The sequence below is a fragment of the Plectrocnemia conspersa genome, unplaced genomic scaffold, assembly GCF_051122295.1.
Source record: "Plectrocnemia conspersa isolate PC_06_02 unplaced genomic scaffold, ASM5112229v1 ptg000013l, whole genome shotgun sequence".
Classification (NCBI taxonomy): domain Eukaryota; kingdom Metazoa; phylum Arthropoda; class Insecta; order Trichoptera; family Polycentropodidae; genus Plectrocnemia; species Plectrocnemia conspersa.
In genome coordinates, this window is record NW_028277177.1 from 2,619,872 (window position 1) to 2,637,486 (window position 17,615).

The following is a 17,615-nucleotide window of genomic DNA, read 5'->3' on the forward strand; positions in this document are numbered from 1 at the left end:
TATAGATGGCCTTAAACGTTACAATACTATTAATAAGTCTTCAAAATACAAGTCGAAAATTGATAAAAATAAGCTTATTATGTATATTTTAATATTAGCATTCTTATGGTGGCAAACCTGAAATCAACTTTAATTAATAATAAAAATTACTTTGCATTACAAAAAATAACTGAATAATATATTTTAAATACTGTTCATTAATATCTACATATTTTATAACTACTGAATTTTATTATATATTATTTTTCAGTAAAATTTACGCCAGTTTGCATAGAAAATCACTCATTCTGATCGCGTTCTTAGAGCGTTAATAAAATTCGATTTCACTTTGGTTTAACAATTAATTATATATGAACTGTAATTTTCACGGTCAAAATAGTGCCGATCACTTCGTGACACTACTGTTTAATATAAAGGTAATTTACTACAGTATACCTACAATAATTGATAATGAATCAAATAAATATTTGTAACACTTTCCGGAATAGAGATTTCTATGATACCTTTGAGCATTTCTTCATACATAATGTAGTAGAACTTTACATCATGCTACCATCGGATTCTTTACACACTTTCCGGCCAACCTTGCATCCGGTCACTCTGTCATAAAGGCACGGGATTTCGACCTTTGCCCATAAATTAATATGCATTTCACGTACACCTTGTGGTTATCCTTGTTATCATGATTGTTTATTTCAACAGGAAGAGACGCGAGAAAGTTTAACGCTCCTACGGTCCTTCACGGACGACAATCTTTCGTCACTAAAGATAATCACGTGTTAGTCTTCGAACTCATTCTGTAAAATTAGGCGTTTGCTTAATTGTCGGACCACACGATATACGCGTGTGAGTTCGTTTTATGATGATTGTTCATTAATTAATTAATAATAATTGAACGTGACATTGCGATCTCATTATCAGAAACAAGGGCCATGTTTGTGTGATAAGAAGAAGGGCTTTGAACGAATAAGATAGATAACACAACTGGCAGTCATAGTTTTATGTTTTCATTCGTTACATAACACATTGTTATTATATCGTTTTATTCAATACAGATTCGTTATAATTTTGGCCAAAGGCGTAATTCATATTTCGTAGGCTCTGTGCAAAGGTTATGATGGGGCTTCTAATCTGCTTGCAAGCCGTTCTTAGTAAATAATATGTACATATGTATTAATATATTATACATATGTTTGCTTAAAACATATAAAACTAATTGCTTTGCATATTTGTGACTTTGTTCGTGGTGATCGTATTTTTTAGCGAATTAGAAACACTTGGAAAAGAGCTCAAATAAAGATGGAATGCGCCTACACCTGCAAATACCTAAGTCCAAAATTACATCATTGCCAAATCTACCGAATTTTGAATCATCGCCGTTACGCAAAGACAGGGATGTCATATGTGGTAGGGGCAGGTGGGGGCGTTTCCCCCCTTCAATTAGTCCATAAATGTTATTTAATTAAAAACTATGAATCTGAATGAAATAAAAAAAAATAAAAAAATCTGAAATGACGTCCCTGATTCTAAACGAAAAATTATCAGGTTATCCCTTAAATAAATTTACAAAACAGTCTCGAATCTATCCTGAAAATATTTTTTTAAATATGTCATTTCAGTGAAATTAAAACGAAATATATTTTCACCGGTATCTATATGCCTTATTAATTTATCTAATATAATATTTACGGTTTGGTAACTCTAAGGGGTATGAATTTGCAGCCAGTAAGGCGCAGGTAGAAACTAGTGAGAATTTTATCAGATTATGTTACATATTGCGACAGACTATGATTGCCGAGATCGCTATAGCTGGCGCAGAGATGATGTCCGAGAAAGAACGTCAGAGGTCTTTTGGGTGGCGTGGCAGCGACAGTATAGAGGAGATTGCTCCCTCTCTGCTACGGTGCTTGAATGGTGGAGTCGATCCCTCTCTGGATCGAGCGTCCATGACAGAATGGGCGTCTGCTAGTGTCTGCCAGGTGAATGCTTGTGACTGCCTCTCCTCATTGAAGTCCAGGCTTAATTATCCACGGCTGCAAAGCTTGCTGACCAATCACAATTATTCAGCAATCATCCAGACAATCGTCGCACTCGCTTCCTAGAAAAACGAAATAAGTATACGTCTTTAGTAAGTGACATTTGCTTGATGGATATTTCCGAGGTGAATTGCGTAACGGAAATATTGTGGCCTTACAGTGCTATTTGTCTTCCGGTAATATATTGTTTTTCGTGACTGTTTCATAACAAAGAAACATTCGTTCAATACATCGGAGAATCCTTGCGTGTTATTTATTAGGGAACCCTTTAGTTCTAGTCGTAATGAGAGCCTTTGTGTAATCGCACCGTTGTTAAATTATCACTTTGGTCAGTTTCAATAATAAGGTCCTTACAAACGTGGCTCTGTGTGGTCCCCACAAATATGTCTATATAATTTATTTATTTATATGCGACGTATAAATGTTTCAGTGAAGGTATATTATCACAAGTCAAATCTGAATACATTTTCACCAGTGGATATATATTTTTACTGGCGAAAAATTAATTTAACTGATAAGCGCTGCTGAAATTAAATGCTGCTCTAAGTCTATGAAATGCAATTTGACAGTTGCGAAACGTTCATCTGTTGTTCAAATCTAAACCTAATGCTAGTTCGAAAACTAATTATAGTTTTAGAACTTTCATTTGGTCAAGTTCAAAATACAAACTAAGCCAACTCATCTCTCAGGGGAAAATAAGCAGAAGAAGTAGAGACAGACGTTGAAATGCACTTGGATTTTACACTATGTTTTAAACATATGCTAGCTATCCTTATCGATATTAATACAGACTTCTGATATAAGAGTATTGCTCAAAGTATATTCAAACCGAATTTTGCTCAATTGGAAGGCGTAAAAGCAATTATCACTTCTCAGAAGTAAAAAATTCACGGCAAAAGCAATAAAATTGTGTCGGCGCCCTTGCAGTGGGAACGCTCGGTAACAAGCGTTCACTGTTTTGAGTTATTTATATATTTACATTTATAACTGAAGAAATAATAAATAAAAAACATTATAATTGTAACATTTTTTTAAATTTAATTAATGTAAACGATTTCTATAGAAAATAATACCAATAAATTACGAAATAAATTATCATGACAAAAAATATTATATATTAATTTAAAAAAAAGATTGAAAGCCTTTGTATTAATATAATAAAAAATCCACTAAGTAGTAAAAGAAACCAAAGCAATAAAACATTAAGAATCACTGTTTTATGCTACAATTTTCTATGAATGCAATATAAAATAATAATAAATAAATAACAAAAGAAATAATTATTGAAAAATACGTAAAACTAACTCACTCCAAGGTGTATACTAACAAATTAACAAATGTGTATAAATTTTCTCACTAAACAAAGGCTTAATGAAATAAAAATATTAAAAAAACGACCACTGGCTAACCAACTGTAATGACTTCCCTGTTTTAATTCTGCCTCGCGTTCTACGTTTACACTTTCGAAAGTTTTGTTGAATCTTTCGGTTGCTATGATATGTTCAAAGAGTATAAAAAATGTTGCATACTATTAAAACAATAACGCAGTCACAAATTTCTAAATGCTTGAAATAAATAAAAAGAAATTCTCTGAATTCTAAGTTTAAAAATATCATATCCTTAATCTAACTATTTGAGTACATGAGCCTATGTACTTATTATACCTGGTGTTATTTATTAATAAAAATAGTTACACGTACTTCAGAAAAAAATAAAATAAATGTATGAAATGGTTTTAAGCTTGGATAAATTAATTTATTGACTTAATGACTATAGACATCTATCACTAAATCAATAAACTTGTAAATAAAAATAATAATAAGTGTTTAAATAATATTTTAATCTTTGAACAATATTTATCAAATGTTTATAATTAGAATTTATATTAGTATTTGCTTTTTGTTATTAAGATAATAAAATAAATCTGTATTAAAAAACATTATTCCTATAAGTTTTTATATGCAAAATACTTGATTTACTAATTGTTTTTTTATTCGTTGTTATAATATAACCATTGTTTTAAAGCATTCGTTAGCTCTTTAGTATTCTTTATATGTTTCACTACAGTATATTCGTATATTCATATGACCTACTTGTTACTAGGATTTTTTTCTATTAAGTTTGTTGTTCTAAAAAAGCTAACTTTCTATCAATAAAAGCACGTGTAACTTATGACATTTCCAGAATAAGCCCTCAGTCATTAAAACAGGTTTTGCACAGTGAAATTCGCATGCTATTTTTTTATCACTATTTTAATATACCTATATGACGATTTTTTTTATTGAAATATATAATGGCTGTTGCACATTTTAAAATATTTTTTTAAGCAGAACTTTAGAAGATGTGCATTAAAATTAATATAAAAGTCAGACAGCTTTTTGCAACTTTGTAGCAACATAGCAATAAAAATGACTATATAAATATTTAATTATATTTATTTTAAGATATTTTATTCAATCGATGACATAGCATATTTTAACATCAAAAAAATATTTTGGAATATCAAGGATATAAATTTATTTAAGTTGCGTTGATTAGTATTTTTATATTACCATAATCATAAGATTTATCACAACAGAGTTCGATTATTATAAATTTGTTTCATTTACAAAAAATATGACATATGTTTGTTATGGTATTGACCCAAATTGACTTTTCGCGAATAAAATAAATCATATTAAACTATGACCTGTATTTATTAGTCAGTATTTATATTTAATGGTCTATTTTGTATATATTTTTAAAGAATTTATTTTAACCTGTGTTTTAAATTATATTGTACTTAGTTCTGTTGATCAATTCTAAACTATTAACTTCGAGGCAAGCATGTTTAATTTTTATTACATACGGTGATCTAATACAGAAATGGATTCTAATCGGTAAACCAGTATTTATAATTTATTATGGTTTTTACTTTACAGTTCTGAGAATTGAAAAAAATGCACTGGTAAAACCGCAGTATTCCAATGAGTGTTTCAATGTTTAATCTGAGTTTTTTGTTGCTGTATAATTGTATTGAATAAATTAATATAAAACATAAACCAAAGAAGCGATATGAATAATAAAGCATTATTGAAAACGTTTTATAAATTTATTTATGTATTACGTATATCATTTACTAATTAAAAAATCAATACAATTCCATACTCTTAGATATTTAAACGTTGCTTTTGACTCATGTAATTTTTAAAGCTGGTTAACAAATATGAGCCATCGTGTCCGCCAAAAAGTTAATATCCCATACATGAGCCGGATTTCATTTTTCATCAGGTTTTGAGATAATTGAACCTGTTTATATTTTGAAGAAATTTGTAGAAATTAAAATCATTACTATATTTTTTAGTATATCGAACGTATATCCGTATTGTGTGCTTTAGAGCTGCCATCTCTTTCTCAATTATGAATAATGACGAAATAGATAGCTCTCGAACTGACTGTGTTAACGCAAATATAGTATAGAATTTATTTGTCGATCAAAATAATCAAAATATATTAAATTTGCACTGAAAGAAGTGACTTGTATTACTTTTAAAATTAGCGAATTTTTAATTTTATTTAATATTAAAATTAAAAATGCAATTTACTGTATATAAAAAAATTCAATAATATTGTAAAATAAGGTTATAAATATTAATTTATTATTTATTTTAGACTTTATAGATAGCACTATCCAGAATTATCACTACGCTTCTGACTTGGAATAGACGAGGGTTCAGCTAAACTCGCATAAATCGGAGCTACGTTGGAGCCTTAGAAACACAAAGTAATATGAATAATTGCAAAGAAATTAAAAAATATTTTTGTAATGAATTCATGCAACTTTAATAATATCAAATTAAGTAAATAAATAATAGATATCATTGAATAATTGTTATTTTTATTTTCCTTTTACCATTGTTCTTATTTGTTCATTTAAAATTTAATAATAAATATTTTAAGTGTACTAATTATATTTTTGTAAATATATACATATTATATTTATACTTTTAACCGCAGAATGAGTAATTAATAAGTAATTAACTCATGCGTAATTAAATAAATAAATTCTTAAAAAAGTAGCCGCTTTCTATTTCGAACGTCTGACCAGGTCTAGTTAAGCAGTCACATGACTGCTTAACTACCCAAAATTCAAGTCGATCTTTGAGATGAGTTCAAATATTGTGACGCAGTTTTTTAAAAACATATTTACGTATTTATATTATTAGACGACATTTTATTTATTGTAACATAGATATTATGCGAATCTTATTAAAACTATCTAATATTTTTATTGCAATCTACTAAATATAAAATTTATACATAAATTTAATTTATGGTATATATTATTTATTATTTTATAGGGTGATAAATAATAAAATATTTTCATAAAGTTATTTCAATCGTTTATTAAATATTTTTAATAGTATAAAAATACATACATATATACAATATCATTAGTGTTATTTTAAAAATAGATCTACTGTACATATAAATATTCACACTTAATAATTAAACTTAACAATAAATATAATATTATCACAATATTTTATAAGAGAACTTTATTCGTATTTAAAATGCAATTCCATCGTTTTTAGATCTATAAATACGGTAAATTAAATTCGTGTTATATGGCACATTATATAAATAAGAATAAATTCAAAAAAACGAGTAAGTACGCGAATACCGTAATTAGTATATCACTGGCCGATGTGACTCATTTTTTGTATTTAAAAAATATGTTTAAGAGACTAAATGCGCGTCGTAAATGCTACTTTTTACAAATATCGCTAATAATACAAGCGACGCTTTTAGCGGCAGGATTGCCAACTGCGCGACAAAAGAGGAGTAAATATAAAACGCCCCTTCTCCGATCGCAATATGTGGACCGACGTCATATTTTTGGTTGAGTATCGAAGCCTCCGGTCCTTTGGCCTCATCTCATGTTAAACTTGCCAGTGGTGGGTTCAAAGTTTGGGTTTGAGGTAACGTATTGAGGAGCTTTAGGACCGAATTGGTACACCAGCCTCGCAGTGGGCACAGATACCAATACGCCTTGTTTATAGTGGTACCGCATGGCCCTGCTGAACTTTTCGAAGGACATCTTCTCGTTGTTTCTTTTACCGCCCCACAGCTTGGCCACCTCGTCGGGTCTGACAAACCTGAGAAAGAAAAAGAGGAGACAAATTAGCATAAATTAAAAAAATGTAAATAAAATATATTAAATATTTATCAATCTTTAAAATACATAATTTACATAAATTTATGTAAAAATAGAAATATGCATAATAGTCTTATCTAACAATAGAATTTATTAAAATAATTTTGATTTATGATAGCGAAGGTTATTTTAATTTGTAACAATTAATGTAATAGTAAACAGTTGTGTAAATTAGTTCTAAGCTAAGTTCAACAAACGAATTCGACACACATTTTTATGCATATTTATTTCCGCTAGCTTCTCGTCGAGTTTTATTCATCATTTTCCTTATATAATAGACAAACTCGAATTACTTCTCATGGCTGTAAAAATAGATTGCCTATAATCTACATATTTTTATGCTCAAAATATATAATCAATATGAACCTTAAATTAAATTTAAAAAATCATAAGTACATATATACTATTTAAAGATATTATTATATTTTTAACTCACAAAATTATTAATATTTTTTATTATGTCATGGCCAAATTTTCCTACGCATTTTCAGTAAATGGTGAAATGTTTTTTTTTTCATGTAAGGATTGATGCATTAACAGAAACTAAAATATTAATTATGCAAAAATAGTTTTTTATGCTAAAATACTATAAATATAAACGCCGACTTGACGCCCCTGGTTTTACTGTACACTTTTCTCGCGCATTTTTTCATTATGGCGATGAGGAAAAATCTTCAATAAATATTTCGCCGCAAAAACACCTTACACGCGCATCTTAATATAATAATATAAGGTAATTGAACCTAATTCAATCTAACCTTTGATCTAGTAATTTTGTTATTATAGACATAATGCGAAACAGAATCTTGTTTTCTACGATAAACATACAGCAAATAATCATTATTATGGCCAAGTATAAACAAGTCACATCTTTAATGAGTGCACATTAATTTATTGTGCACATTTAGTGCACAAAAACATAATATTATAAAATTCACCCTGAGGGGCGGTATCGGTACGTGTATGAACACAGGGCTGTATTGATCTTGATCTACGTGTATATTTTAATTTTATTTATTTAAAAATTTCTCTTATTGTAGAATCGATATGTTTTAATTTAAATCCCAAAATAACTCAAATCAATGAACGTGTAGCGACCCATATACGAACACAGTAATAAAACACAAAAGACACGAATCTGAAGTCCCATGAACTATAGTAATTATAAAAAAAATGTAGATCATTCAATACTAAACAAAAATATATTATAAATAAATGTTTGCTAAAGAATTCGTAAAAACGTATATTTTATAATATAGATAACTACGCATTCCTTACTACGTAATAAAATTCGAAATATATAAAAATCAGAATTTAAAAATAATATTATAAAACGCACGAAGAACGACGGCACGCCACATTATAGTATTACGAACAATAAAGTTTAGAGCTGTATTAATTGTGCAAAAAAATAGTTCAAAATTTTCTGTATTCAAAATTAAATCATAATCTTCTAAACGAATTCTGGTGCAAAGTTTTTCATAATGTTCTAGAACGGTCTTAAAAATTATATTTTTTGTTTTATTAAATATAATGATTATTTGTAATATTAATTGAATAAGATAAGCATAATGATGAAAAACACGATACGATAACGGAACGTTAATTATCGTTTTCTGCGAAAACCATAATTACACACTTCGAAGATAATCGATTTCTCTTTAATTTCGACAAATGTTAACCAAAACAAGTTAAAAACATCCGCTTGGAAAATACCGCAAGAATTCGTAAATTTCTGACTATAAACGCGTGTAAAAAAAGTATTTTTTCCTTTAATATCTATTATAGAACATTTTTGCTCTCTAAATTTATTTAACAAAGCTACAATTTTTTTTACTTAGACGCCATTTTGAAACAAGATGGCAAATCAAGTTGTGATATTTACAAAATATATTTTTAGAATAAGTTTCATAAGGATATAATTATTATAAAGCTACGGTAGTTATGGTGCCTTCAAATTTCGTTATAAAAATAGAAATTCTATGATATTCTGATTCTAAAATTAAATTTATATATGTAAAAAAAAAAAAATTTAAAAGTGTAATACCCCTGATATGAGAGCAAAACTATGCAATCGTGAATTCTAACACGTATATCTGACACGCCCATTAGAGATAAGCATTCAAAGCGAAGATAAGCTTTCCCCCAAGTACTTGCTGTGTATATATGAACAATTTCCAACAATTTAGGAAGGCTGGGAATGCTCTGGTTTAAAAAAATATGGTTTATCATCAAAGATATGTTAAAATAAACCATGACTTTGCAAATTAATTAAGTAAATTAATATTTTTAATTCAAAAGACCGATGGAATTTAATCCCTTCATGTAAAGTGTTATGGCCAATTTTTTTTTAAATTAACTATATTTAATGTAAGCTTCGTGCGTGTATATAAATAATACACGAACGTTGCTTTTCAAGGTATATGCACCGTTGAAAGAGTTGTTCCTTTCGAAGGCAACGACCCTGTTAAGGTCGCAACTTTTAAATGATTAAAATAATATGTTTATTTAATCAAAATTTTTTGGTCCCAATAAATCAAATCGTTGTGCATCTCATAAATAACGATTATGCACAATTGTAATTGTTTTGTTTTTTTATTTATGAAAGCGCGCACGGGTTAATGGTCGCAAAAGCGTTTGTTCATTGACCATCAGGGCCTGAAAAAAGGTATCAAAGCGACCGAGCCAATGACTGTCTGGACGCGTTGAACGATGGCGCTTCTAAACCCTTTTTCGGGTCGGTCACCCCTTTGATGAAAAACAGCGCATACGTGCAGGATACACTCGGAACCGCATTAAGACCATTATTATAGACATAATTAAAAAAATAGTAAAAAATACTTAGGGATCATTTTTTAACAAGGAAAGAAGGGGGGGAGGAGATGAAAGTTTTTTTATTTAGAGAGCATATATATTGTGAGACAAAATCATTTTTAGCAGTCCATTTAACTATTGAAACGAAGTCGTTACTAGTACGCCAACTGCGAACCATTTGTATGAATATTATTCAGATGCGCTATATAAAAATAAACAAAATATTTTAATATTTCCATTAACAATTTTTGGTAACCCTACTTATGGTATAATCCTAGATACTAATATAAAATAGCAATATTTTTTAGAATGATAATTAATTGACACAAACGCAAAATTAATCCGATTGTGAACATATATAAATAATATAGAGGATAAAAATTGCGTGGGAGATGTATGTGTATAGTATAGTATATGTATATATTTATACGTATATGTACATATGTTCTCTTCAAAAATGTATAAGATATTAATGTGTCATTGTTTTTTTCAGATTCATTGGCCTTAGCATTTAAATTATGAGGCTTAATACATATTGTTTGTATTACAGCTACATTAAGCGCTCAATATTTCATAATTTGCGATCAATTTTAAGTAGAATTTTGAAGAAATTCTAAAATATATGTATATATTAAATATGTATTGCTTTGAAACATTTCTTGAAAATATTTTTTGTAAATATTTTGTCTGAGTTCGTTAGCCAGCCTAAACCCTAATTTTTCTTCAAAATGGCTATTATTAAAAAAAGACTAAATATTATTATTTCGTCAAAAAAGTTAGGATGTCAAAAAATAAAAGAAATATTTTTTAATAATTAATAATAATATAATAAGCTCTCTTTAACAATAGGTACGCCATTCTGTTTCAAAACGACAACAATTAAAAAAATGCATATCCTTAGTTATGGCAAAAATGTGGCTGTCATAGACACACTTAAGGGCATTTTAATATATTCGATTTCACAAATCTTTTGATAACAGCGTGAGGCATTGTGATGGGCACATAAGATTACACAATTACAACCAATTGTTTATTGTAATCAAAAGATTACAATATAAATAGTACTTTGGCTTATAATTATTTATTTACACATGTAAGAAACGGTTAAAAGCAAATAAAAATTTTCTTGCATGATATATTGAAATGTTAATATAATTGCTGACATGAGAATTATTAATAAATTACAGAACAATATGTTCTTTAAAAAAATACACATGCTCGAAAATATTTGTGTTAAGACTTAACGCGTAAAACTCGTTAGAAATCACATCTGTCAAAAATAATATTGCCAGTGTCAAAAATGTTGATTTATAAAAAAAGGACGTGGAAATATCTAGAGTCGAATTTTGAGCCGTCTTGAAGCAGCGCCCACGCAATAAAAATGCAACAAGCATACGAAAAACCGGTCCTTGTCATTGTATGCAAGATGCGAGTCAAAAAACGAAATCAACACATCATACACTACACGAAAGAGCGATAATGAAAGATTGGTTCGCAGAATCAGCGTCCGAGTGGATTTCCCCCGAGTTGCGTAAAAACCTATGGTTAATCGTTATCACATTCATTTACCGATGACGTTTATACGTTATACTAACCGATTTTTTTTATAATTAAGCATATACATATTTAAGAACAAATTTAAAATGGCGTCGCTTTTAAAAATTTGGCCATAAGGTTCATATTTTTTACAATTTTAATAATCGAAGAGAGCTTTTATGTGATGGAATGTCATACACACGCGTAAAATATTTATCAACGTGAAAAATAAAAAATCAATTTCGCACGAAGAAAAAAAAATACAAAGGCGTGAAACCAGACCCATTGCTCGAATCATGTTTGTGTCTCTTTTGGTTATTATTTCGCTTGAAAAGCAAACTAATGAGGTTAAGAGCCACTGTGATTCATGGTCGTGTCACTTTGAGATTGGACATAATTGCCTAGACGCACAGCCACGTAACTGTTGCGAAGGCTTTTCTTTTTTTTTACAAACATAATTATTTATCTCTAAATTATATGTTCAAATTTTAAAACGATTTTTTTACAGTTACGAAGAAAATAGATACAAATTGAATTTTAAGTATTTGTTAGAACCATAGTACCTCCCAAAATGCTTAATATAATTCACTTGCTTCACGCCAATTACGATCATATGGCGTATAGCAATAATATGTCATTATATTAAAAGGATTGTCGACACCGCCCTTCAGTAACTTATAAAAGTGCTTTATTATATACAATGAATTGTATCTCATATCATATACAAATACATATTCCTACTCCATCCTGTATACATAAATGAAAAATTTGATCTGAATTCTCTTTAACAATAAGAAGTTTTTGCTTCGTTGGTATTTAAGACAATGAAACTATATTCAAGGATGCTAAACTAACTAACGCATCATACATGTTAGTCACTAATAAGTTTTTAAGGTAACACGCGCTTCGCATAACGAATTCGAGCATCTTCGACGATATATATATATGTATTCACATATACATGTATTCCCATGTACATTCCATTGTTTCATTTGAAGCAATATAAACATGATGTGTGGCATGTTTTGCTTTATAAGATACTTCATGACACTTCTTTAACAATACCTGTGAATAATGTGTGCGAGATTTATGGTTTGTAGTACAGTAAAATAACCGAGCAGCTCCAGTCATCTGCAAAAGATTGATAAGGTGTCTAAACTGGGTCAATAGGTTCCTCGCGAATTATCGAAGCTCAATAAATAACAGCGAATGGACATTTGCACTTCTCACTTCTGTAGATTAAAAAAAAAAACAGTTTTATTTGCATTGATACTGCTTATGAGAATCAGACTCAATACAATAATATTAGCTGTCGAAGACAATGGGTTAACCGCAAGGAGATACAATCTTCAAAGCCGAAAGAAAAAGATTATGACGTTCGTTCGGTAAAGCTCATAATTTATTATGAGCTGCTATTAATAAAGCAAAACTATAATGTCAGAAATTGAGTCATTGAATTAAAATTAACCTTCAGACACTCTAAAGTTACACGAACAGAAAGCGATTCAAAGCAAAAGATTAAGCTCGAAGGGAGCTTGATTTATTAATTAGCTTCTATCGCCAGTTAATTAAAAATTTAACCCTTTCATTGCCGAAATCCAATATATCTGCTTTGGCTACTTTAGTGAGAATTGCCAAATCTAATGTCTAAATTAAAGAAATATTAGATTCATTAGGGTATTTGCTTCAGGAGATAATTCGCTTAGTTTTCGCGTTTGATCTTTTTGTAATTGTCAAATTGAGTTTCATAGACATTTTAAAAAACATATACTTTTACTAGGACCTATCAGTTAAATTATATTTTCGCCACTTGAAATATTTGTATATCTAACGGTAAAAATATATTTGGATATGATTTCGCTGACAGTAAAATTATTTTTGTACTAGTGAAAATATAACTTTACTGAAAAATACATTTTCACTGTTACATATATATGATTGGTATGTGCATACATGATATTTTAATATACGGTATTGTGCAAATTTTAATATTTTCTATTTTTTTAATAATACAACTTTTTCTATATATGTAAACAATATATAATGCAGATTATATGATCATAATTCATCAGTTTGTTTTATGATGAGTCAAAAATGATAGTTTGAAAGCAAATCAAACACTGTTATCTAAACGAGAAATAAAATACAACGCCTAAAACAGTATGTGACCAACATCTTATTTATTTTCTTCAATCAAATACTAATTTCATAGCAATGCGATAGCTTAATATTATTTAATTAAGAACATATCTTCTCTGCATTGATAGCATCATACTCTCGTTAAAACGACATTATTTGTAGTGATAAGAAGAGTCATTCTGAGTCATGTCTGAACTATCATTGTAAATTACATTATTTTTATATAAATAACTGTATTAAACCAGTAAAACAAGCTATGTATGTATTGTATTGAAATATACTTGTTTATATACTACCACATTAAAATGGATAACTTATTTATAATATATTAATTATCGCAGTAATGTATACAGTACGTGATTCAAGCATGTACATGTCATCGAGTGGTTAATTGCGCGATTGGAATAATAATAATAATAGTTATTTATAGGCTACATTTACTCCCATACTTTTTATAAGCTATGTGATATAAAAAATAAAAAAAACATATTATTTATTTTATTAAATATTTTAGCTAATATATCTAATTGTTTATACACTAAAATTTTTTTATCAAAACATAATATAAACATAAACAGAATATAAAAAATACTTTTATATTATAATTTAATTCCTAGCGAACGAAGGTGTTTATATATATACTAAAACTTTTATCTTAAATATGTTAAATATCTATTATAAAAATTTATAAATAGAATGTTTATCAGTTGTACCTACTATGACCGAAACATGCAGAATTCCTTCGTTGAACGATACAAAATGTTGGAAATGCCCACCAAGGTCGCATATTTTTGTGAAGTTCGTGTTACGTTTTTGTATTTCTTTTTTTAAAGACGCAAAGATTTTATCTAAAACAATTTAATAATTCGATTGGGGCTAATTTATTTATAATTATTTAATTTATATACAAATCCGCACAAAAACGCCGATATTAATGTATAGCAAATACTTTTCAATTGTGAAAGTCTGAAATGACGTCTCTAATCAAATAAAAATTTAAAAAGATTTATTTTTCAGACAATCAATTGATTTTTGTACTAATTGGTTAAATAAAAATATAAGAAAAAAATACGAATGTATTCGAATACACTATCCATTTTTTTCAATATTGGAATAATTGAGAACCCTAAACCTTGAAAAACTATTTTTATTATAAACTACTCTCATTGCTCTATTTTGTATTTAGTTATATCTTATTTATTAAGTATATATAAAATTATTGAATAATAAATAAAATGAGCATAATTGTAGATTTTTTTTGTATTTATTTTAATATATTTGTCATCATAGATAATATATAAATTTGTCTACCTATTGCATCTAAAATCTAAAATATTTATATTTAACAATTATACATTTAATTTTATACCTAATTCGTAATTTAAGTTATCTACAACATATTTAAATCATAGTTACAGATATTTTTCAAATTATAAAATTATTATAAATAACAATAATCGTAATATGTACCACTTTAGATTATACACAAAAGATAATCTCCCGAGGATGCCGAAAGATATTTTTGACGAAACGTCAAAAGGAAAAAATCTATAATATAAAATTAATAAAATATTTTGTTTATTTCATATGTATATATAACTGTAAGTATGTATTAAAAATATGATTAAAAAAAAATAAAAATTACATTACAACTTTTTCTAATCAACAACGAAGAAATGAAGCAGTGGTTCTCAACAATTATTTTTTATAAATAAATATTCTCCACTTTTTTAAAAAATTAATAACATATAATATGGAAAACTCTTCGCGTGTTAATAACAGTTTGAGGTTAAAAATATATGTACATATATAAGTTTTATTATAAAAAGTATAAATTACGCAATATGTCGTACTGTTGAGTAATTATATTTAAAATAATAAAATGTGGTTTATAATATAGATAATATGATTAAATATAAACTGAGTTTTATAAAGTTACTGACAGTCTAACAACAAGAAGACACGTTCATATTCAATCTGTGCAAACAAATCGCACACTTAATTGTCTAAATTGCAATCCGTCTAGAACTGGATACATCGAGACTACCAATTAGCGTGTTGCAATTGAGATTTTCTGCTAGAATTGCATTAAACTCTTATCGAACTCGATAAACATGTACATATAATACATACGCCGACAATTATTTCCTACGCAACCAAAGGTTATCTCTTTGTCAATGTAAAACGCATAGCTTGCAAGTGCAAAACGATTTGTGCAAGAACGAATGAAAGAGATAACTGCACACGAGTTCGAGACTAATATAATTAACATTTTGGCTTTTCTCGGAAGCACTAAACAGATATGACGCTCTGCAGATTCGTTCTTAGAATTGTATGTCTAGTAAATAGTCTCACCTGAATTTTCCTACAGAATAGTCTTCCCACTTGATGATCCTCGGACAGTATTTCGGATTCAGAAGCAAGTCTCTCAAAAATTCTGGGACTGACACGTTCTTTATCCTCTTCGGATGCTTCTTTCCGCTGCCTTTCGGTCTTCCCGGTGGCCTTTTCGTTATTGTGGGGACCGTTTCAGGAATTTCACTACAGCTTCCACTGTCCATGTTCAGTCCATCGTCGACCATCTTGGCTTCGTACTCTTCGGATAGGCTATCGTATCCGGAATCACAATTAACTCCCCTGATAAACTGCACGTCTCGGCTTTCGATAGCCTCAGACTTATAACTGCTGTCCAAGTCGAACAACTGACTTTCGCACTCATCCGACGGCACTGCATGCAAATTATCATCGTTATTAAACCTGTCCATCACAGTGATTGGAACTATAGCTTCTTGCTCGTAATGAGAATCGGAGCATAGCTGCTGCAGAGCTTCGTATAGGGTTTCCCCGATCAATATGGATTCTAAGCCGTTGGTTTGAGAGTACATCCTTTCGCAGAAGGTCTGCTTGCTCATCTTGATCAGATCCGATCCTGTCACGTTGGCGAAATCGAATGATGCGATCTCAGCGATGTTCATACGCTTAATAGTGGCAGTTTCTAAGATCCAGTTCCTGACGTCTGTCTCGTTCCAGGCGTACACTGGTTTAGATTTCCACTCCGATTGCGTGGATATGTCGGACATGGCGAACATCCTGACGAATTGTTTATTCCCTTGAGGGTACACGTCTTCGTAGTTCATCTCGAACTCGTAATTTTCGCCTTCGTATCTGTTGTGCGGCACGAATTCTCCGTTGTGGATGATCGGGAACTGGTCCATATCGATGTTGGGGAGGATGGTAGCGTCCAAGTTCAATATCATGTCAATCCCTTCGGCGCTGACGTAATCCTTGGATGGCTCTGCATAAGCGTTCGGGTTGAACAACATGTCAACGATCAATGTTTCAGAAGCACATGTCAAAACTGTTTTCGAGTTTGTTGATACACGACACTAGAGAATAGGAAGCGATATCACGCTTGTTTACGTCGCGTTTTAGTGATCGGCACGCGTGTGTAGAACACGACTTCTCACAGCGTACTGCAAATGACTAACTGACTCATCGCCGGTTCGCAATGGGTTTTTATCGCTTTCGGCTTGTTGCGAAACTTGTTTGAGAGACGCGCCAGGGCTGTCACACGCGGGCAGCATAGAAACGCACGTAGCACTTGTGCTCTACTCATTGAATGAAACGTACTTGTGTGTGCAAGTTAAATGGATAATTATCCTTATGAATGATAATTCAACAATAGTTTTTTGAATCGGCAACACAGTGCGTATTTACAAAACGTAAGAAACCTTCAATAGAATACATAAAATTAGCACGAAGAGCATAAGAGATGTAATTAAAAATAACGTTGGATAATGCGTAGTGACGACGAATTTTTATTTGTAGGATTTTTTTTATTTATTAAAATTACGGTTACTATGACTTGACAGGTTAACCTTATGCGTATCGTG

The 17,615-nt window shown here is 29.6% G+C and overlaps 1 protein-coding gene across 1 annotated transcript; it reads right to left on the bottom strand.

Annotated features, from left to right (window-relative positions):
* Positions 1-6,911: 6,911 nt before the first annotated feature.
* LOC148227004 (ETS homologous factor-like) lies at positions 6,912-17,212 on the bottom strand. Its single transcript, XM_088202564.1, has 2 exons — positions 16,078-17,212; positions 6,912-7,174 (listed from the first exon to the last, which is right to left on the bottom strand). The coding sequence occupies exons 1-2, from the start codon at positions 17,043-17,045 to the stop codon at positions 6,949-6,951; spliced, it is 1,194 nt and encodes a 397-aa protein (XP_088058690.1). The 5' UTR covers positions 17,046-17,212; the 3' UTR covers positions 6,912-6,948.
* Positions 17,213-17,615: the final 403 nt, after the last annotated feature.